The sequence below is a fragment of the Balaenoptera acutorostrata genome, chromosome 14 (genome assembly GCF_949987535.1).
Source record: "Balaenoptera acutorostrata chromosome 14, mBalAcu1.1, whole genome shotgun sequence".
Taxonomy (NCBI): Eukaryota; Metazoa; Chordata; class Mammalia; order Artiodactyla; family Balaenopteridae; genus Balaenoptera; species Balaenoptera acutorostrata.
The window spans coordinates 86,395,957-86,420,283 of NC_080077.1; the positions used below are offsets into that span (position 1 = coordinate 86,395,957).

The 24,327-nt window shown below is 38.9% G+C and overlaps 1 protein-coding gene across 4 annotated transcripts in view; it reads right to left on the reverse strand.

Moving 5' to 3' along the window:
• The window catches only part of COL19A1 (collagen type XIX alpha 1 chain), a 379,271-nt gene that overhangs the window by 202,365 nt on the left and 152,579 nt on the right, over positions 1-24,327 (reverse strand). For 3 of the 4 annotated variants that reach the window (XM_057528157.1, XM_057528156.1, XM_057528155.1), the window contains 2 exons: positions 17,728-17,781; positions 221-274 (listed from right to left, as the gene is read on the reverse strand). In XM_057528157.1, the coding sequence (XP_057384140.1) occupies positions 221-274; positions 17,728-17,781 (108 nt within the window). The remainder of the gene's footprint in view (positions 1-220; positions 275-17,727; positions 17,782-24,327) is intronic. The other variant, XM_057528158.1, reaches the window with a different exon arrangement.

Here is a 24,327-nt window from a genome sequence, read left to right on the forward strand (position 1 = left end):
AAATTAATGTCGATTAGCAATGGTGCATTTAGTCTCCTCAAACTAATTAAATGAACCAAAAGGCTTTTCTTCTTGTTCAGATGCTTTTAACATAACAGCCTTTGGTTAATTTTAACAAAATTAACTTTTGGCAGTTAAACAGTATCAATGAAAAGTCACTTCATAGGTTCTCAGGGTTTGCTTAAGAAAAGATTGGCACTTTCCTGGGTGAATACGGTACCTTTTCTCCTTTTGGGCCAGGTGGACCATGATGACCCACGTCACCTTTCAAACCCTGCGCAAAGAACACAGCTAATGTGATTTCTATATACAGTTCACAGAAAGCTTCAATTTCTAACAAGTCATTAGTCGCAAAATAAATCATAATTTACTGAACTCCCAAATCCCATTCTTCAGTGTGTAGTACAGAAAAACTGGCTCTAAAATGATATACAACATCTGTGCTGTGGTGGGTACAGATACATTAAATCAGTGTGAGGCCGCAATACTGCATATTTGTGCAACTTTGCTTCCTGCTAAAATTACATTAATTCACCATCTGGGGGAACATCATTTAGATCTATATGAGCTTCTAAGTATCCACTTCGGCTTAAATTTGTAGACGTTGTAAATACCGCTGATTTAGCATTGATTTGGCCTTTATAAAGCTTGCCCCCAAAATTCAAGATTTAAATCAAAAACATTTTTTTGTCTCTATCGAGAAATCTAATTGTGGGGGTAAAAGGGATGAAGGATGTATTCTTTTCCCATCCCTCACAAAGCTGGAGCTAAAATGCAATCTCTCTCCTGTTTTAAAGTCTGGTTTAGTTCTCTAACTCCTATTTCTTTTTTTACCTGGATTTATAAAGCTATCAAATAAAACTACATAAGACATAGACAGCATATCAGATAAATATATTCATGAGTCTTCTGGACTCTTGGGTGTTTTAGTAGGTATTTGGTTGATCCGATTCAGAAATGACAGCTGTCAGGAACACCACAATAGATTTCACTGGAGGAGATCAGTGCTACAGCTGAATGTATTCACAGTGTAAACAGAAGGAAAGTTAGATAGACACGTCCCGACTGTATGGTAAATAGGAAAAAATATATTTTCTCATCCTTAATTTAACACATTGGGTGAGGGAAGAACAATAATGGAAAAAAGAAATATTCTGAAGCCACAGAATGCACAGTAAATCCGAGCATCTTACTGTTCCTAGCTGAGGCATCCCACTCTTACTACTCTGACATTTTGTAGTGAATAAACAATGCCAAATGCCATCACTTGTAGCTACTCAATGTAGAAGCTGAGGCTGAATTTAAAGGAACAAAAGTAAACGAGATATTTAAAATAATCTTGTTACAAAGGATATGTGAAAACTGTAGCCTTATACTTTAAGAAAAAAAATTTAATGGGTGAAAACATCTATTCAATCATTGGTTAAAATAAACACCTTTGTGGTGCATAAACAACTTCGTGGATAAAATTCATAGCTATGTTTCTTCCATCATTACCTCCAGGTATTTATAGAACAAGGATGAGTGAAAAATTAAATCATATTTGAGATGTGATATTCTCTTTATTATTTGAAATACCCATTCTTTCCCAAATCAAGCAACACATACTCTATTTATACATGCCTCTGGAGTAAAACTTGGCATCAACATATTCTAGACACTTGTGGAAAGAAAACGGCTATTTCTGTGATTATGGTTTATTCTTAGTTCGCTCATGCATTTATTCAGTAGACATTTACTGGATACCCTCTGTGCAGTCACCCCTGCAGTTGTCATATCTGTACTGCCCGATAGGTGGCCCTGGGCCTTGTGTAGCTTTTCACCCTTGAAACATGGCTAGTCTGAATGGAAATGTGCCGTGAGTGTGCAATACCATCGGGTTTTCGATATTTGGTACAAAAAAGAATGTACAGTAGCTCATTAATAATTTTTCTGTTGATTATATATTGAAAAGATAACATTGTGGATATGGGATTACATAAGATATATTATTAAAATTAGTTTCACCTGTTTCTTTTTACTTTTTAAAATGTGGCTATAAGAAAGTATAGTATCTTTACCTTTGTCTTGAAATTGTAATATTAAATTTTAAAATATAATATATTATACTTTATTTGTACTAGAGAGTGTTATTGAGAGACACAAAAAAGAACAGCAAGTTGACAAAGACTCCCTCCTTAACGAAACTTGAGCCAGGCCTCAACTTCGGGCCCATCCTGTCTGTCCTTGGCTTGTTTGGCCCAGTTTTAGCAAGAATCTTGTTAAGTCACTTTAGAAAGAACTCCCCAGCCTTGATATCTGATCAAGTCCCTCATCCCCCTCTTTGATGCATAAGTCTTTGGTGTGCCTTTAGCAAGAAGCCTGTTAAGGCAGTTTAGAGAAAATCCCCCAGCCTTGATGTCTGCTCTTAGTAATATTCCATTCGCTGACTACATCGCTCTACCCCTTTGCTACAAATCCCCACTCATCCTTGTTGTATTCAGAGTCGAGCCCAATCTCTCCTCCCTATTGCAATACTCATATTGCAATAATCTTGAATAAAAACTCTTCTTTACCATTTTAACAAGTATCATAATAATTTTTTCGATAACAAAGTCAGGATTCCTGTCCCAGTGGAATTCACGTTATAGAGGAGGGTGACCGACGATGAACAGGTCCACGGGCTGAATGCAATGAGTGCGGGGCAGAGGCTGCTATTTCAGTGGGGGTAGTGGCTGGAAACGGCCTCTGGGTGGAGGGGATGTTTGTTTCACAGGATCCAGTCATGCAGTGATCCTGGAAAAAAGTGTTGGGGCAGGCAGAGGGACGGATGGGTGAGGCAGCAGCAAGCACAAAAGCCCTCCAGGTGGAAGGAGTGTCATGAGCAGGTAAGGAGGTAAAGAGCAGGAGATGAGGTCAAGGTTAGTCCAGGGTCATAGCACATAGAGAACTGCAGGTCATGGAGAGAAGGGTGGGTTTTGTTCTAAGTACAAGGGGAAGCCACTTAGGGTTTTAGCCTAGAAATGGCATGATTTGACTGTGTTTCCAAAAAAAAGATAGTTTTGGCTACAACATGAAAGTAGATTGTACACAGCAAGAGCAGAAGCAGAAAAGGGGTTCTCACAGCTTTGCAGGCAAGAGAGCAAGAAGGCTGAGGGTGGGGATGGACTTGCAAAAACGCTGGAGGTAGGGCCAGGGAAAGGGAGGTACCAAGGCTGATGTGTACTTGGCTTAAGTGACTGGCTATTCCACTCACTGACCATATCTTTCTATTCTTTGTCCATAAGTCCCCACTCATCCTTGTATTCAGAGTTCAGCCAAATCTCTCTTCCCTATTGCAATAATCATATTGTGATAATCTTCAATTAAAAGCCTTCTTTACCATTTAAAAAAACCCTCAGGAGAAAATATTTGCAAATGAAGCAACAGACAAAGGATTAATCTCCAAAACTTACAAGCAGCTCATGCAACTCAATATCAAAAAAACAAACAACCCAATCAAAAAATGGGCAGAAGACCTAAATAGACATTTCTCCAAAGAAGATATACAGATTGCCAAGAAACACATGAAAGGATGCTCAACATCACTAATTATTAGAGAAATGCAAATCAAAACTACAATGAGGTATCACCTCACACCAGTCAGAATGGCCATCATCAAAAAATATACAAACCATAAATGCTGCAGAGGGTGTGGAGAAAAGGGGACCCTCTTGCACTGTTGGTGGGAATGTAAATTGATACAGCCATTATGGAGAACAGTATGGAGGTTCCTTAAAAAACTAAAAACAGAACTACCATATGACCCAGCAGTCCCACTCCTGGGCATATACCCTGAGAAAACCATAATTCAAAAGGAGTCATGTACCACAATGTTCATTGCAGCTCTACTTACAATAACCAGGACATGGAAGCAACTAAGTGTCCATCATCGGATGAATGGATAAAGAAGATGTGGCACATATATACAATGGAATATTACTCAGCCATAAAAAGAAATGAAATGGAGGTATTTGGAGTGAGGTGGATGGACCTAGAGTCTGTCACACAGAGCGAAGTCAGAAAGAGAAAAACAAATACCATATGCTAACACATATATACGGAATCTAAAAAAAAAAAAAAAAGGTTCTGAAGAACATAGGGGCAGGACAGGAATAAAGACGCAAACGTAGAAAATGGAATTGAGGACACGGGGAGGGGGAAGGGGAAGCTGGGACGAAGTGAGAGAGTGGCCTGGACATATATACACTGACAAATGTAAAATAGATAGCTAGTGGGAAGCAGCCACATAGCACAGGGAGATCAGCTCACTGCTTTGTGACCACCTAGAGGGGTGGGATAGGGAGGGTGGGAGGGAGACGCAAGAGGGAGGAGATATGGGGATATACGTATATGTATAGCTGATTCACTTTGTTATAAAGCAGAAACTAACACACCATTGTAAAGCAATTATACTCCAATAAAGATATTAAAAACAAAAAGCCTTCTTTACCATTTTAACAACTGCCAGAGTGCCATTTACTGCTGAGAAATTTACTAAAAAGAGGTATTCTCTCTTCTTGCTGGTAGAACATCATCCAGAGAAAAACAAACATGAAGAAAGAAATGGCGGAGAAAGACACCAACTTTCTATTTACACAACAAATATTATGGAACATCTACATACATGCAAGACTGAACCCGGTACTCCTACAAACAGATAAGTAGGAAGTCATTGTTTTATTTATTTATTTAGTTAGTTTTTGAATTTTTGAATTTTATTTTTTTATACACATCAGTGTATACATGTCAATCCCAATTTGCCAATTCATCCCACCACCGGCCCCCCCCCAACTTTCCCCCCTTGGTATCCATACGTTTGTTCTCTACATCTGTGTCTCAATTTCTGCTCTGAAAACCGGTTCATCTGTACCACTTTTCTAGGTTCCACATATATGCATTAATATACGGTATTTGTTCTTCTCTTTCTGACTTACTTCACTCTGTATGACAGCCTCTAGATCCATCCACGTCTCAACAAATGACCCAATTTTGTCCCTTTTTATGGCAGAGTAATACTCCATTGTATACATGTACCACCTCTTCTTTATCCATTCATCTGTCGATGGACATTTAGGTTGCTTCCATGACCTGGCTATTGTCAATAGTGCTGCAATGAACATTGTGGTACATGACTCCTTTTGAATTATGGTTTTCTCTGGGTATATGCCCAAGAGTGGGATTGCTGGATCATATGATAATTTTATTTTTAGTTTTTTAAGGAACCTCCATACTGTTCTCCATAGTGGCTGTATCAATGTACATTCCCACCAACAGTGCAAGAGGGCTCCCTTTTCTTCACACCCTCTCCAGCATTTGTTGTTTGTAGATTTTTTTTTTTAATTAATTTATTTATTTATTTTTGGCTGTGTTGGGTCTTCGTTTCTGTGTGAGGGCTTTCTCTAGTTGCGGCAAGCGGGGGCCACTCTTCATCGCGGTGCGCGGGCCTCTCATGGTCGCAGCCTCTCCCGTTGCGGAGCACAGGCTCCAGACGCGCAGGCTCAGTAGTTGTGGCTCACGGGCTTAGTTGCTCCGCGGCATGTGGGATCTTCCCAGACCAGGGCTCGAACCCGTGTCCCCTGCATTGGCAGGCAGATTCTCAACCACTGCGCCACCAGGGAAGCCCTAGATTTTTTGATGATGGCCATTCTGACTGGTGTGAGGTGATACCTCATTGTAGTTTTGATTTGCATTTCTCTAATAATTAGTGATGTTGAGCAGCTTTTCATGTGCTTCTTGGCCATCTGTATGTCTTCTTTGGAGAAATATCTATTTAGGTCTTCTGCCCATTTTTGGATTGCATTGTTTGTTTTTTTTAATATTGAGGTGCATGAGCTGTTTATATATTTTGGAGATTAATCCTTTGTCCATTGATTCATCTGCAAATATTTTCTCCCGTTCTGAGGGTTGTCTTTTCATCTTGTTTATGGTTTACTTTGCTGTGCAAAAGCTTTGAAGTTTCATTAGGTCCCATTTACTTTTGTTTTTATTTCCATTACTCTAGGAGGTGGATCAAAAAATATCTTGCTGTGATTTATGTCAAAGAGTGTTCTTCCTATGTTTTGCTCTAAGAGTTTTATAGTGTCCAGTCTTACATTTAGGTCTCTAATCCATTTTGAGTCTATTTCTGTGTATGGTGTTAGGGAGTGTTCTAATTTAATTGTTTTACATGTAGCTGTCCAGTTTCCCCAGCACCACTTATTGAAGAGACTGTCTTTTCTCCATTGTATATCCTTGCCTCCTTTGTCATAGATTAGCTGACCATAGGTATGTGGGTTTATCTCTGGGCTTTCTATCTTGTTCCATTGATCTATATTTCTGTTTTTGTGCCAGTACCTTATTGTCTTGATTACTGTAGCTTTGTAGTATAGTCTGAAGTCAGGGAGTCTGATTCCTCCAGCTCCACTTTTTTACCTCAAGACTGCTTTGGCTATTTGGGGTCTTTTGTGTTTCCATACAAATTTTTAGATTTTTTTTGTTGTAGTTCTGTAAAAAATGCCATTGGTAATTTGACAGGGATTGCACTGAAACTGTAGATTGCTTTGGGTAGTATAGTCATGTTCACAATATTGATTCTTCCAATCGAAGAACATGGTATATCTCTCCATCCGTTGGTATCATCTTTAATTTCTTTCATCGGTGTCTTATAATTTTCTGCATACAGGTCTTTTGTCTCCCTAGGTAGGTTTATTCTAGGTATTTTATTCTTTTTATTGCAATGGTAAATGGGAGTGTTTCCTTAATTTCTCTTTCAGATTTTTCATCATTAGTATATAGGAATGCAAGAGATTTCTGTGCATTAATGTTATATCCTGTAACTTTACCAAATTCATTGATTAGCTCTAGTAGTTTTCTGGTGGCATCTTTAGGATTCTCTATGTAGAGTATCATGTCATCTGCAAACAGTGACAGTTTTACTTCTTCTTTTCCAATTTGTATTCCTTTTATTTCTTTTTCTTCTCTGATTGCCACGGCTAGGACTTCCAAAACTATGTTGAATAATAGTGGTGAGAGTGGACATCCTTGTCTTGTTCCTGATCTTTGAGGAAATGCTTTCAGCTTTTCACCATTGAGAATGATGTTTGCTATGGGTTTGCTATGGCCTTTATTATGTTCAGGTAGCTTCCCTCTATGCCCACTTTCTGCAGAGTTTTTATCATAAATGGATGTTGAATTTTGTCAAAAGCTTTTTCTGCATCTATTGAGATGATCATATGGTTTTTATTCTTCAATTTGTTAATATGCTTTATCACATTGATTGATTTACGTATATTGAAGAATCCCTGCATCCCTGGGATAAATCCCACTTGATCATGGTGTATGATCCTTTTAATGTGTTGTTGGATTCTGTTTGCTAGTATTTTGTTGAGGACTTTTGCATCTATATTCATGAGTGATATTGGCCTGTAATTTTCTTTTTTTGTAGTATCTTTGTCTGGTTTTGGTATCAGGGTGATGGTGGCCTCATAGAATGAGTTTGGGAGTGTTCCTTCCTCTGCAATTTTTGGGAAGAGTTTGAGAAGGATGGGTGTTAGCTCTTCTCTAAATGTTTTATAGAATACACCTGTGTAGCCATCTGGTCCTGGACCTTTGTTTGTTGGAAGATTTTTAATCACAGTTTCAATACCATTACTTGTGATTGGTCTGTTCATATTTTCTATTTCTCCTGGTTCAGTCTTGGAAGGTTATACCTTTCTACGAATTTGTCCATTTCTTCCAGGTTGTCCATTTTATTGGCATAGAGTTGCTTGTAGTAGTCTCTTAGGATGCTCTGCATTTCTGTGGTGTCTGTTGTAACTTCTCTTTTTTCATTTCTAATTTTATTGATTTGAGTCCTCTCCCTCTTTTTCTTGATGAGTCTAGCTAACGGTTTATCAATATTATCTTCTCAAAGAACCAGCTTTTAGTTTTATTGACCTTTGCTATTGTCTTCTTTGCTTCTATTTCATTTATTTCTGCTCTGATCTTTATGATTTTTTTCCTTCTGCTAACTGTGGGTTTTGTTTGTTCTTCTTTCTCTAGTTCCTTTAGGTGTAAGTTTAGATTGTTTATTTGAGATTTTTCCTGTTTCTTGAGGTAGGCTTGTATAGCTATAAACTTCCCTCTTAGACCTGCTTTTGCTGCATCCCATAGGTTTTGGATCGTCGTGTTTTCGTTGTCATTTGTCTCTAGGTATTTTCTGATTTCCTCTTTGATTTCTCCAGTGATCTCTTGGTTATTTAGTAACGTACTGTTTAGCCTCCATGTGTTTGTGCTTTTTACGTTTTTTTCCCTGTAATTGATTTCTAATCTCATAGTGTTGTGGTCGGAAAAGATGCTTTATATTATTTCAATTTTCTTAAATTTACTGAGGCTTGATTTGTGACCCAAGATGTGATCTATCCTGGAGAATGTTCTGTGTGCACTTGAGAAGAAAGTGTAATCTGCTGTTTTTGGATGGAATGTCCTATAAATATCAATTAAACATACCTGGTCTACTGTGTCATTTAAAGCTTGTGTTTCCTCATTTTCATTATGGATGATCTGTCCATTGGTGTGAGGTGTTAAAGTCCCCCACTATTATTGTGTTACTGTCGATTTCCTCTTTTATAGCTGTTAGCAGTTGCCTTATGTATTGAGGTGCTCCTATGTTGTGTGCATATATATTTATAATTGTTATATCTTCTTCTTGGATTGATCCTTTGATCATTCTGTAGTGTCCTTCCTTGTCTCTTGTAACATTCTTTAGTTTAAAGTCTGTTTTATCTGATATGAGTATAGCTGCACCAGCTTTCTTTTGATTTCCATTTGCATGGAATATCTTTTTCCATCCCCTCACTTTCAGTCTGTATGTGTCCCTAGGTCTGAAGTGGGTCTCCTGTAGACAGCATATATATGGGTCTTGTTTTTGAGTCCATTCAGCAAGCCTGTGTCTTTTGGTTGGAGCATTTAATCCATTCACGTTTAAGGTAATTATCGATATGTATGTTCCTGTGACCATTTTCTTAATTGTTTTGGGTTTGTTTTTGTAGGTCCTTTTCTTCTCTTGTGTTTCCTACTTAGAGAAGTTTCTTTGGCATTTGTTGTAGAGCTGGTTTGGTGGTGCTGAATTCTCTTAGCTTTTGCTTGTCTGTAAAGCTTTTGATTTCTCCATTGAATCTGAATGAGATCCTTGCTGGGTAGAGTAATCTTGGTTGTAGGGTCTTCCCTTTCATCACTTTAAGTATATCATGCCACTCCCTTCTGGCTTGTAGAGTTTCTGCTGAGAAATCAGCTGTTAACCTTATGGGAGTTCCCTTGTATGTTATTTGTTGTTTTTCCCTTTCTGCTTTCAATAATTCTTCTTTGTCTTTAATTTTTGCCAATTTGATTACTATGTGTCTCGGCATGTTTCTCCTTGGGTTTATCGTGTATGGGACTCTCTACGCTTCCTGGACTTGGGTGGCTATTTCCTTTCCCATGTTAGGGAAGTTTTCGACTATAACCTCTTCAAATATTTTCTCTGGTCCTTTCTCTCTCTCTTCTCCTTCTGGGACCCCTATAATGCGAATGTTGCTGCGTTTAATGTTGTCCCAGAGGTGTCTTAGGCTGTCTTCATTTCTTTTCATTCTTTTTTCTTTATTCTGTTCAGCAGCAATGAATTTCACCATTCTGTCTTCCAGGTCACTTATCCCTTCTTCTGCCTCAGTTATTCTGCTATTGATTCCTTCTAGTGTATTTTTCATTTCAGTTATTGTATTGTTCATCTCTGTTTGTTTGTTCTTTAATTCTTCTAGGTTTTTGTTAAACATTTCTTTCATCTTCTTGATCTTTGTCTCCATTTTTTTCCCGAGGTCCTGGATCATTTTCACTATCATTATTCTTTATTCTTTTTCTGTAAGATTCCCTATCTTCACTTCATTTAGTTGTTTTTCTGGGGTTTTATCTTGTTCCTTTATCTGGTACATAGCCCTCTGACTTTTCATTTTGTCTATCTTTCTGTGAATGTGGTTTTTGTTCCACAGGCTGCAGGACTGTAGTTCTTCTTGCTTCTACTGTCTGCCCTCTGGTGGATGAGGCTAAGCGGCTTCTGCAAGTTTCCTGATGTGAGGGACTGGTGGTGGGTAGAGCTGGCTGTTGCTCTGGTGGGTAGTGCTCAGTAAAACTTTAATCCGCTTGACTGCTGATGGGTGGGGCTGGGTTCCCTCCCTGTTGGTTGTTTGGCCTGAGGCAACCCAACACTGGAGCCTACCTGGGCTCTTTGGTGGGGCTAATGACAAACTCTGGGAGGGCTCATGCCAAGGAGTACTTCCCAGAACTTCTGCTGCCAGTGTCCTTGTCCCCACGGTGAGCCACAGCCACCCCCCGCCTCTGCAGGAGACCCTCCAACACTAGCAGGTACGTCTGGTTCAGTCTCCCCTGGGGTCACTGCTCCTTCCCCTGGGTCCTGATGCATACACTACTTGGTGTGTGCCCTCCAAGAGTGGAGTCTCTGTCTCCCCCAGTCCTGTCGAAGTCCTGCAATCAAATCCCACTAGCCTTCCATCTCTGGGAATTCCTCCTCCCATTGCCAGGCCCCCAGGTTGGGAAGCCTGATGCGGGGCTCAGAACCTTCACTCCAGTGGGTGGACTTCTGTGGTATAAGTGTTTTCCAGTCTGTGAGTCACCCACCCAGCAGTTATGGGATTTGATTTTATTGTAATTGCGCCCCTCCTACCGTCTCATTGTGGCTTCTCCTTTGTCTTTGGATGTGGGGTATCTTTTTTGGTGAGTTCCAGTGTCCTCCTGTCAATGACTGTTCAGCAGTTAGTTGTGATTCTGGTGTTCTCAGAAGAGGGAGTGAGAGCATGTCCTTCTACTCCACCATCTTGGTTCAGGCTCAATAATCGGAAGTCATTGTTTTTAATAATGGCAGAGACCGTGAAACACAACATTCGGGAAAATGGTTAACTCTACAGTGCACATGGCGTTAGGTTGAGCTCTGGGTAGATCGGTGATCCAGTTACTTCTATAATTCATAATCATCATATATGTGACATGCCACGAAAATATTATTTGAAGCATAAAATAATACATTAAAAACTTTAACATTCCTGCCTGACAAACTAACCCTAGTTGCACCTTCTGGAGTAGGGACTTACTTGCTGTTGTGTCAGCTAACTATCCCTGGTTTAATCAACTGTTCGGGGAGGAGGTAGGGTAATAAAGCAACCAGCTGCAGGCATGACGGGAGCAGTGAGGACTATGATAGACATGTGCACAGCAGGCATGACAGGAGCAGGTCTCGGAAACGCCTCATTCTCCTGGATGTGCTCAGGACTTCAGACACGTGGAGTTCAGGACAGTCAGGAAAGGACTTGTGCATTATCATGGGTGCGTTATTTAAGCTTCCCTATACAATAGGTATAAATAATAGTTGTCTTCATGGAAACAACCTAAATGTCCATCAACAGAGGTATGGATAAAGAAGATGTGGTACATGTATACAATGGGATATTACTCAGCCATAAAAAAGAATGAAATAATGCCATCTGCAACTACATGGATGGACCTAGAGATTATCATACTAGGTGAAGTAAACCAGACAAAGACAAACATCATATGATAGTGCTCCTATGTGGAATCTAAAATATGATGCAAATGAACCTATCTATGAAACAGAATCACAGACACAGAGAACAGACTGGTGGTTGTCAATGGGGAGGGGTTTGGGGGAGGGAGGGAATGGGAGGTTGGGGTTAGCAGATGTGAGCTTTTATATATAGAACGGATAAAAAACAAGGTCGTACTGTATAGCACAGGGAACTATATTCAATACCCTATGATAAACCATATGGAAAAGAATATATATAAAAAAGATTGTGTGTATATATATATATATATATGTATAACTGAATCAATTTGTTGTATAGCAGTAATTAACACAACATTGTAAATCAACTATACTTCAACAAAAGAAGAAAGTAATAGCTGTCTTGAAGAGTTGTTCTGAGATTCATATGTTGTAAAATTACTTAGCACAGAGTAGACACTTAATAAATGTTGCTTTTAATTTTCAAGCCCAAGTCTAAGGGATAGTTAATTGTTCTGTCCAGTTCTGTACTCAGTTTGATGGATATGTAACAACTGTGCTTTAACTCACATACAATAAAATGCAATTGGGAAGTACTGCACTCATCGAGCTTCTACTTTTATTGGCCATTGACATGGGACAATGGAGCTCATGTCCTCCTGTGATCAAGTACTATGTTGTTAAGGCCATGGCATCATAATAGGCTCCGAGAAGTAGATCAGTAATGCTTTCCTCAAGTGCAATTTTTCTCCTCGTGTGACATTAGTGTTGCTATCAATGGATATTGAGTACTGGGGAGAAAAAGACACAGCACTCACCATAAGTGAGTGAGAATAAAATGGAACAGACTCTGAATTTAATACTGAATAAGACGGGCATCTATTATTAAGGTTCTTAATAAAATTTGTGTATATAAAGATGCTCAAAAGCACAGAAGTGGGCTCTGTATGTTATGAGAGACAGGCACTCTTATCCAAATGCAAAATGAACTTATCTACAAACCAGAAACAGACTCACAGCCATAGAAAACAAACTTACAGTTACCAAAGGGCAAGGGGGGAAGTGATAAATTAGAAGTTTGGGATTAAAATATACCCCCACTAAATATGAAATAGATAGCCAACAAGGACCTACTGTATAGCACAGGAAACTATACTCAATATCTTGTAATTTTATTTATTTATTTATTTATGGCTCACTTTGCTGTACACCTAAAACTAACACAACATTGTAAATCAACTATATCTCAATAAAAAATTTTTAAAAATGTAAGCTGAAAGCTGAAGGACAGTATCACAACTAAAATTATAAAAGCAGGTAGACCATGAATTAATTTTTATTGGATGACCTGCTTACTGGTGGTATGTAGCGTCTTTAAACATCATTTGATACAAGATAATGTTATTTGTTGAAATTTTTAACCCAACTATTCATTATTTTCCCCATCTTCCACCCACTGCATCTTGTTCCCTAGCAATGGCGCCAGCTGTCGCCAGCCGATATCGCACCTTTGTGATTCCAGTATTTTTGTATTCAGTGTACAGATTGCATTGGTGTAAGGAGATTAACGTGACCATTTTAGAAACATCAGATGCTGTAATTCTGATAAGCGTTGTTTGAAAGACAATAACAAAGATGCAAAGGAGAAGACTAAACTAAATAATTGAAATCTACTTTTCCAAGATTACATAACCCCACAAAAAATAAATAAAAAGATCTATCTATCTACCTATCTCTATATTAGAGAAAATGTGCTTTATTTAAGTTTCTAATAATAGCAAATGCTTATATAGCTCTTACTGTATGCAAGGCACCGATCCAAATGCTTTATGTATGATGACCCCTTTAATCATAAAAAAAAAAAAGACTATGAGTTAGTGCTACTAATATTATCATCCTATTGTGCAGATGAAGAAACAGGCACAGAGACAATAAATAATGTACTAATTAGTACGCCAGCTGGGTAGTGGCAGAGCTGGGATTTGAGCCCAGGTAGTCTGGCTTTGAAGATCATGTTAACAACTTTCTAAGATTCCCCCTCAAGTCTGTTTTAAGGTGCCATTGTTGAATGCATCTCACAGTAGGTCACAGTCAAAATCACTTAATTATAAACTAGAATATGTGAAGCTGAGGTCTTATATTTTGAAGGCTAAATTCTAGTAACTCAAAGTTTTGAAAATTTCAATATATATTTGGTATGCATTATTTAAACTATTAGGGAAATATGAGCATGTATAGTCCAATACCCCAGTACCTTGAAGATCAATCAAAGTTTACACACACACACACACACACACACACACATGGATGCACTTAGAAAGATATCAGAACATTTTTTTTTTGTCCTAATGACTAAGAGCTGCTACTGGTGATTAGTTGGTGAGCCTCAAGGACACTATGCATTCTGCTCTTGCACGATAGTCCCACGTGGCAAAGAACCATCATGACCAAAATGCCAAGAGTGTCCCATTAAGAAAGCTGAACTGGCATACTTCCCTTTAAAGGAGGTTTACATTGTCTGAAGTGAGCTTGTCCACTTTGCGGGAAAGCTGGCACAGATGAAATTATTAAAAGATACATTTACATCAAGATATATTTAATATACAAGAATAAAGACTATAAAAAGGCTTTGAATCTGTTTCACAGGAATATTAAATTCTTCCAATTTTCTCTGACTTGAAAAGTAGCTGTCATGACCTGGCCCACTAAGGTTATTCACTCTGCATTCCAACAGAATGTTCCTGAAGTTAAAATGTCCATCATGGCTTGACTTCAATGCAAACTGAGATAGCTATTATAATGCCCTTCATTCCCTAAGAATGTGTACCTGTTCTTATTGAAAGGCAGAGCAAACTGTCATAAATGCTGAATGATTTTGGTTCATGGAGTCAGTTTATTTTACCATTGAGAAAAATAGACAATGAGAAATGCGGCATGACTTAGTGGGAAAATTAAGAGACTTTTCAGTCAAACAAGGGATAAAGGCTGATTTTACCATTTTCTAAAAGAAAATTTCTTAATTTCATAAGCTCTTATTTCTTGCCTCTAAAAATAGGGATGCTATCACCCCTTGCACCTTCTACCCCATAAAGTTGGGGTAAAGACTGAATTTCAAATTCCTCATGAAAACAGTTTTTTGGACTACGGCACAATATTAAAACCACCACCGATGGAATAAATAACAGAGCATGTGATTCTTTACCCCTAGTAAGAGTAGAGGGGTAAAAAGAGAACTTTCATTACTTTTTCTTATTTCTCCTTAGTCATGACCTCTGAATACCTTTGGCAAAATTAAGGGAAGGAATATTAATTAAGTAACCAGATGAGAAAACTTAATGTGCTTTGTCACGCTTTATAATGTACCTAATGAGCTATATGAGACAGTGATGGTGCTAGAGGAATAACACACCCGTGGATGGGGGGGTGTGAAGGGCTCTTCCCAGACCCTTGTCAAAGAGGAAAGGTCACACTACCCAGTAGGCTGGGGGCTCTCTCAGCAAGATGGTCGTTAGATCTGGGCAAGTAGAAGGCACTCATATCTATGTGTGTACAACTGATTAATTCTAAAAAGCCAAATCACCTTACTTTAAGATACCGTAAGAAAAGTTTTCAAATCTTTAAGTTAATGTGACTATATTTCAGGCTCCAACCCCTCAAATCTCCTTCCAGTTTTATTCGAGTGTTTGGATAAATCCTTTCTCTATTTCAATTCTAACACTATCTTAATGAACTTCTAAAAATCCTTGTTTTGGGACTTCCCTGGTGGTCCAGTGGTTGAGAATCCGTGCTTCCACTGCAGGGGGCACGGGTTCGATCCCTGGTTGGGGAACTAGGATCCCGCATGCCGCGAGGCGTGGCCAATAAAATAAAATAAAATAAAAATCCCTGTTTTGCTCCTGTATCTCGGGGAGCGGCATACATGCAGCTTGGTTATCTTTTGCAACGTTGTAGTTAATCTCTCTCAACACTCCTACATTTATCATGAGATAATATCCTTCCTGTAATGAATGGTCAAAACCTTGGGCTATTTTTGAGTTTTCACTGCAATCAAGCACCAAATTGCATGTATTTTACCTCTGCAATATCACTGTGCACTCCCTTTCACCTCTGTTTTCCTAGTTTAGGTTCTAATTACTTATATTTTAGACTATTATAATAATCTCTCAAGTTTTAACATGAAAATTTAGCAACTAATTATTGAGAACTTACTCCAAACATCTACTAAGTACTAGCGACTGCAAGAAATGGTCTTTGCTCTCATAAAGAGTATGATAGGAAGAACAAAAGCACAGGCAAAGGCCTCAATTCTGTGCATTTTGCAGAACACGCTGTGAAAGGACTCTTCCTTTAAAACAACACAAACCGCATCACCCCACGCCCCCAGCCAGAGGAGGAAAGGCGAACACTTTCACACAGAGCACTGCCCATGCCTGGGCTCCAGCTGTACCCTCTTTGTGTTTTCCCTACATTGCCTTACATGCAGCTGAAAGTACAAACACCTGAATGAATGCTTCAAGTTTCATCATGCTTTTCAAGACTGTAATCCTAATTAATCTTAGTAATCTCTTTGTATTAAATGATAGGGCATTGCAGTGATGGGGACTTTAGAATCTATTCTAAGGCTATCACCTTACAGACTCTGAGAAGTGATTTTCTCAACTAGTGACAGAACTGGGACATACACTGGGCTCTGACTTCCCACGACACCAGGATCTCCCGTGACAGGGTCGGGGGTGGGGGGTGGGGGAATTAGATGCTCTATTAAGTGTACGGGCCAATGGTTAGGACATTCAGCATCCTGATGTACTGTAAGGAGGCAGAGAAAATGCAGAGACTCCCTTAGCTCCAACCACTGGTGCTAGCTCCCAGTCTCTGGTGGAGAAAAATCCCTTCGAAGAAGACAGAAACAAGAAGGATGCCATATTAAAGATGTGAATGGGGCTTCTTAGGAAGTAAGAGAGTAAAGCTGTGGGGGGCTAGAGCCTCAAGCCCACGGTAATTAGTAGGGTTAACTCCTGGGATGTTTCTCTCCCGCTCCCAGTATCCCTCTTATTTGTCCACAGGCCCCAGGGACAGTTCAGCCTCCCTTCCCACTGTGTGCAACCATCTACTGCAGACCAGATGGATTTCATAGTACCTCTAGGGCATTAGGGAACTGGATCTAGCTTCCTTATTCTTTTATCCAGAAAGTAAGTAGTATGGTCCTTCAGAACCTTTCTGAAACACTTTTATGCAAATGAATAAGGGAACTGTGAGAAAAAATAATTTTCATTGTGGATACCTGCCTTAGTAAAGTTAGTATATCTACAGTAAATGGTGCATCTCATGTCCTGAAGGGGGAGTAATCTACACTTAGAGGGAAGCCCAGATTTGGTCTGTCCTCCGAACTCCATCATAAGAACCCAAGTGAAGCTCCGGGGGGACAGCTGTCCTGGGCGGGGGGCGGGGGTAGGGTGCAGGGGAGGACTCAGAGATGTTCCCTGGGACAGAGAGAGGAGCCCTGAGGTTGGGGAATAGGTGCAATGGAGGGGAGCGACACAGATACACATGGTTCCCTCCCTTCTTCCCTTTCTTCTCATCACTGAGATCAACCTCTGCAGACCCCTCAGTAGATGGAGATTGGGGGTAAGATGAAAAGTAACCTGGGTAAGAACACAGGTCACAGCAGAACACAGGCAAGAAGAAAAAAGACAGAGAAAGGAAGATAGAAGAAATGCAAGCCAGAAATAGCAAGGAAGAAAGGGCTGTGAAGGATGAGTACACGTAAGAGGCATCTAAAGCCAGGGAACTACCTGGTCGTTACGAAACTAAAAATACTGGCGCCGCATGTGTCCTTCAGCCATTTCCTAAGAAGGTCCTCATTTTTCTTTAGCACCAGAAGCTGGCCGAGGACCACATAGCTCCCCCTACCCGGTCTGTTTCATGCTCTTTGGCCCTCTTTTGGGCAGGATAGTCACGGTCTCTGTAAAGCTTTTTAAATCAATAAAGTCAGTGGCCTTTAAAAAAAAATAAATACTGGGGCTCCACTGAGCCACGTAAAAAACGACCTTGATTCTTGACTTCGCAATGACTGTGGCTAGTTCTTCCAAGCATAGTCAAGTCTCAATAGCATTAGATAGTTAGCATATTTCAGCAGCAAAATGTTAACACAATGTTAGAAAAAAGAAAGTTAGGCTTACATCTTGCCCATTAACTCCGGCCAAACCTGGATCTCCTTTTTCTCCTTGTGCACCCTAGAAAGAAACAATTTATACAATGAAAAATGTTACATCTGAAAACCTTTACTAAGAAAAAACAAGGGAGTTGCTGTTGTTTGGGTATTTATAATGACATGATTACTTCGCTAATCCCTTGAAAGAAACATTTATTAAAAAACAATTCTGAGTCCTAAAACTGAAGAGAAGTTTAAAGGTTCAAAAAAAGCTGCATGGAAATGATAATGATTAAAGAGTATAAATAGAACAAGGATTATTTATTTTTTTCTATAAGCAACAAAGAATTTCCTGGAGGGCAATTTGGCAATATATATCAAGGGTCTTAAATCTGCTCATGTCATTGGGCCCAGTGATTTTGCTGCTAAGAATGTATCCTAAGGAAATAATCAGAGATGAAAAGTTTTAGGCAGTAAGATGTAGAGTGCAATGCTATTTATAGTAGTAAAAAGAGAAACATACTAAATGTCCAATAATAGGGAACTGGGTAGATAAATTATGGTATATAGATACAGTGGAATAAGCTGCAACCATTAAAATCATGTTTATGAATTTTATTTTATACTATAGGAAAGCTCTCACAATATAAAAAAGATACAAGTATTTGATTACCAAATTTAGTGAATAAATGTTAATATCTATTTTTATTACTGTAAAGTTATAAATGTTCAAAATGGCCACTCATACCATTGTTGATGACACATCTCATAGCTGCATATATTTTTGTCTGATTACTATCTGAAAGGTATATACTTTTATTGGTACACCCTGCATAGCTATAGTATAATTCAAAAAATTTTATAAAAATGCTTGTCTACCTGAACATCCACCTACCTACCTGTGTATAAACCTACCTATGGGTCTTAGAAACGCTATTGGAAGAAAACAAATCAGAAAAATAAAAATAAATAATCTATGCATGCTGTGACTATGGATGATTTTATTTCCTTCAGTATACTCTTCAGTGTTTTTCAATTTTTAAACAATAAACATGTATTATTTGTATAATTTGTAAAGTGTTTAAAAAATAAAAGAATATATTATGTGTAGAAAGAACTCATTCAAGTTCCAAGTGCATCACACATCACTCTGCGTGTGTATAGTAGTAATAGTAGTAGTTGTTGTTATCTCTGCTTTGTGCCACTAGGGTGATTTTATTCCCTTCTTTATATATTCCTTTGCTCTTCATTTTTTAAGGCAATAAACATTAATATTTTTATTTGCAAAAAAGGAAAAGCAAGCACCTCCTGGGCCAAGATGGTGGAGTAGGAACCTGAGCTCACCTCCTCTCCTGGGTACAACAAATTTACAACTATTTATAGAGCACCTACCAATGAAGACTAGCAGAAGGGATCTTCTACAACTAAAGAGATAAAGAAGGAACCACAACAAGACAGGTAGGAGGGGTGGGGACCCAGACCCATACCCCTGGGTAAGTGACCCACAAATGGGAGAATAATTACAATTGCAGAGATTCTCCCCAAGGAGCAAGGGGTCTGGGCCCCACATTGGGCTCCCCAGCCTGGTGGTCCTGCACTGGGAAGACGAGCCCCAGAACATTTGGCTTTGAAGGCCAGTGGGGATCACTTTGGGGAGAGCCATGGGGGCTGTGGGAAATAGAGACTCCACTCTTAAAAGGTGCACACAAAAATCTCACATGATCTGGGACCCAGGACAGAAGCAGTAACTTGAAAGGACCCTGGGTCAGACCCACCTGCTGATCTTGAAGAGTCTCCCAGAGGAGAAGGAGGCAAGTGGAGCTCACCCTGGGGACACAGACACCGGCAGCAGCCATTTGCGGGAGCTCATTCTACCGTGTTGACACTGGCACTGGGATTCCACTGGGCAGTGGAATCCTCCTTCTAGCTTATCAGCCCCAGGACCCAGACCCACACTGGCTCAACAGCCTGTAGGTGCCAGTGCTGGGACATCTCAGGACAAGCAACTAACTGAGTGGGGGCAAAGCTCACCAGCAAGCAGGTTGCCTTAAGACCCCCTGAGTCCACAGCTGCCCCTGGACACATCCCTGCCCACCAGAGGGCTGAAGATCCAGCTCCACACACCAGTGTGCAGGCACTAGACCTGGGACTCCCAGGGCCCTGAAGCCAGAGACGTGGGGCCTGGCCCCGCCTACCAGCCAGCCTGCTCTAGCTTCAGGACCAGCCTCACCCACCAGTGGGCAGACACCAGTTACAGGACACCCTGGGATCCAACCCCACTCACCAGCAGGCCAACACCAGCTGTGAGACACCATGGGCCACTCAGCCAGCTGCCCCAGGATCTGACCCCACCCACTCACCAGCAGGCTGAAACAAGCTTCAGGACACCCCAGACCCTAAAGCCAGCTGTGTCAGGAATTGGCCCACTCTGGGACGCCTGGGCTCTGCACCTAGAGACCCCAAGACCTGGCTCTGTCTGCCAGTGGGCAAGACAAGGGTCTGGGATTAAGAGATACAAACTACTATGGGTAAAATAGAAAAGCAACAAGAATATAGTGTACAGTATAGGGAAATATAGCTATTGTTTTGTAATAACTTTAAGGAGAATATAATCTGTAAAAATACTGAATCACTATGTTGTACACCTGAAACTAATATAATATTGTAAATCAACTATACTTCAATTAACAAAAAGGAAAGCTGGGGTGGCAATAATTTTTCAGACAAAATAGACTTCAAAGCTATAAACAAGAGACAAAGAAGGACATTACTTAATGATCAAGGGATCAATCAAAGAAGATATAACAATTATAAATATATATGTACTCAACATAGGAACACCTATATACATAAAACAAATATTAACAGACATAAAGGGAGAATTGTAACTAACACAATAAGAGTAGGGGACATTAACACCCACTTACATCCATGGGCAGATCACCCAGACAGAAAATCAATGAGGAAACATGGGTCTTAAATGACACATTAGATCAGATGAATTAAACAGATATATACAGGACATTCCATTCACCAAAAAAATGAATACACATTATTTTCAAGTGCACATAGAACATTCTACAGGATAAATCACATTCTAGGCCACAAGTCTCAATAATTTTAAGAAGATTGAAATTATATCAAGCATCTTTTCTGATGACAATAGTCTGAGACTAGAAATTAACTACAAGAAAAAAATACAAAGAAACCACAAACACGTAGAAGCGAAACAATATGCTACTAAACAACCAATGAATCACTGAAGAAATCAAAGAAGAAATGAAAAGATACATGGCGAAAAATGAAAATGAAAACACAACAATCCAAAAATCTATGGGATGCAGCAAAAGCAGTTCTAATGGGGAAGTTTATAGTGATACAAGCGTACCTCAAGAAACACGAAAAAGCTTAAATAAACAACCTAACCTTATACCTAAAGGAACTGGAAAAAGAAAAATGACAAAAATCCAAAATTAGTAGAAGGAAATAAATCATAAAGATCAGAGGAGAAATAAATGAAATAGAGACTAAAAAAACAATAGAAAATATCAATGAAATAAGAGCCGGTTCTTTGAAAAGATAAACAAAATTGATAAACCTTTGGCCAGACTCATTAAAAAAAAAAAAAAAAGAGGGAGGGTTTAAATCAATAAAATCAGAAATGGAAAAGGAGAAGTTACAACCAACACCACAGAAATACAAAGGATCATAAAAGATTACTATGAACAACTATATGCCAATAAAATGGAAAACCTAGAAGAAATGGACAAATTCCAAGAAATGTATAATCTCCCAGGACTGAACTTGGAAGAAATAGAAAATATGAACAGACCAATTACCAGTAATGAAATTGAATCAGTAACAAAACAAAACAAAACTCAAGTCCAGGACCAAATGTCTTCACAGGTGAATGCTACCAAGCATTTAGAGAAGAGTTAACATCTATCCTTCTCAAACTATTCCAAAAACTTGTAGAGGAAGGAATGCTTCCGAACTCATTCTATAAAGCTAACATCACCAGATAAAGATATCACAAAAAAGAAAGAAAACTACAGGCCAAAATCACTAATGCAAAAATCCTCAACAAAATATTAGCAAACTGAATCCAACCATAGATCAAAAGGATCATACATCATGATCAAGTGGGATTTATCCCAGATGCATGGATGGCTCAGTATTTGCAAACCAGTGTGACACACCACATTAACAAATTGAAGAACAGAAATCATATAATCATCTCAATAGATGCAGAAAAAATTTTTCAAATTCAACATCCATTTATGACAAAAACTCTCCACAAAGTGGGAATAGAGGGAACGTACCTCAACATAATGAAGGCCATATATAATAGGCCCACAGCTCAAATCATACTCAACAGTGAAAAGTTGAAAACATTTCCTCTAAGATCAGGAAAAAGCCAAGGATGTCTTCTATCACGACGTTTATTCAAGTAGTATCGGAAGTCCTACCCACAGCAATCAAGACAGAAAAAGAAATAAAATCATCCGAATTGGAAAGGAAGAAGTAAAACTGTCACTGTTTGCACATGACCTGATACTATACGTAGAAAACCCTAAAGACACCACCAAAAAACTACTAGATCTCATCAATGAATTCAGTAAAATTTCAGGATACAAAATTAATACACAGAAATCTGTTGCATGTCTATACACTAACAACGAACTATCAGAAAAAGAAATTAAGGAAACAATCTCATTTACAGTTGCATCAGAAAGACTAGAATACCTAGGAATAAATATAACTAAGGAGGTAAAAGACCTGTACTCTGAAAACTATAAGACACTGATGAAAGAAATTGAAGATGACACAAAGAGATGGAAAGATATACCATGTTCATGGATTGGTAAAGTTAATATTGTTAAAATGACCATACTACCCCAGACAATCTATAGATTCAATGCAACCCCTATCAAAATACCCAGGATATTTTTCACAGAACTAGAACACCTAACCCCCAAATTCATATGGAATTAGAAAAGACCCCAAATTGCCAAAGAAACCTTCCAAAAAAAAAAAAAAGCTACACATATCACATTCCCTGACTTCAGGCTATACTACAAAGCTACAGTAATCAAAACAGCATGGCAATGGCACAAAAACAGACAAATAGATCAATGGAACAGGACAAAAAGCCCAAAAACAAACCCACTAACCTATAGTCAATTAATCTATGACAAAGGAGGCAGGAATATACAATGGAGAAAAAACAGTCTTTTCAATAAGTGGTGCTGGGAAACCTGGACGGCTATTGTATATGTAAAAGAATAAAGTTAGAACATTTTCTCACACCGTATAGAAAAAAAAACTCAAAATGGATTAAAGACCTAAATGTAAGTCCGGAAACCATAGAACTCCTAGAAGAAAACATAGGCAGATCACTGACATAAATAATAGCAATATCTGTATGGATCTGTCTCCTAAGGCAAAGGAAACAAAAGCAAGAGTAAACTAATTGGAACTAATTAAACTTAAAAACTTTTGCACAGCAACAAAAACAAAAAAACAACATAATGAGTGGGAGAAAATATTTGCAAATGATATGACTGATAAGGAGTTAATATCCAAAATACAAAAACAGTTCATATAACTCAATATCAAATAAAAAAAACAACCCAATTAAAAAATGGACAGAAGAGACAGCAGAAGCAAGAAAAACTACAATCCTGCAGCCTGTGGACCAAAACCCACAGTTACAGAAAGATAGACAAGATGAAAAGGCAGAGGGCTATATATCAGATGAAGGAACAAGAAAAAACCCCAGAAAAACAACTAAATGAAGTGGAGATAGGCAACCTTCCAGAAAAAGAATTCAGAATAATGATAGTGAAGATGATCCAGGACCTCGGTATAAGAATGGAGACAAAGATTGAGAAGATGCAAGAAATGATTAACAAAGACCTAGAAGAATTAAAGAACAAACAAACAGAGATGACCAATACAATAACTGAAGTGAAAACTACACTAGAAGGAATCAATAGCAGAATAACTGAGGCAGAAGAATGGATAAGTGACCTGGAAGACAGAATGGTGGAATTCACTGCTGTGGAACAGACTAAAGAAAAAAGAATGAAAAGAAATGAAGACAGCCTAAGAGAGCTCTGGGACAACATTAAACGCAACAACATTCGCATTATAGGGGTCCCAGAAGGAGAAGAGAGAGAGAAAGGACCAGAGAAAATATTTGAAGAGATTATAGTCAAAAACTTCCCTAACATGGGAAAGGAAATAGCCACCCAAGTCCAGGAAGTGCAGAGAGTCCAATACAGGATAAACCCAAGGAGAAACACGCCGAGACACATAGTAATCAAAATGGCAAAAATCAAAGACAAAGAAAAATTATTGAAAGCAGCAAGGGAAAAATGACAAATAACATACAAGGGAACTCCCATAAGGTTAACAGCTGATTTCTCAGCAGAAACTCTACAAGCCAGAAGGGAGTGGCATGATATACTTAAAGTGATGAAAGGGAAGAACCTACAACCAAGATTACTCTACCCGGCAAGGATCTCATTTAGATTTGATGGAGAAATCAAAAGCTTTACAGACAAGCAAAAGCTAAGAGAATTCAGCACCACCAAACCAGCTCTACAACAAATGCTAAAGGAAC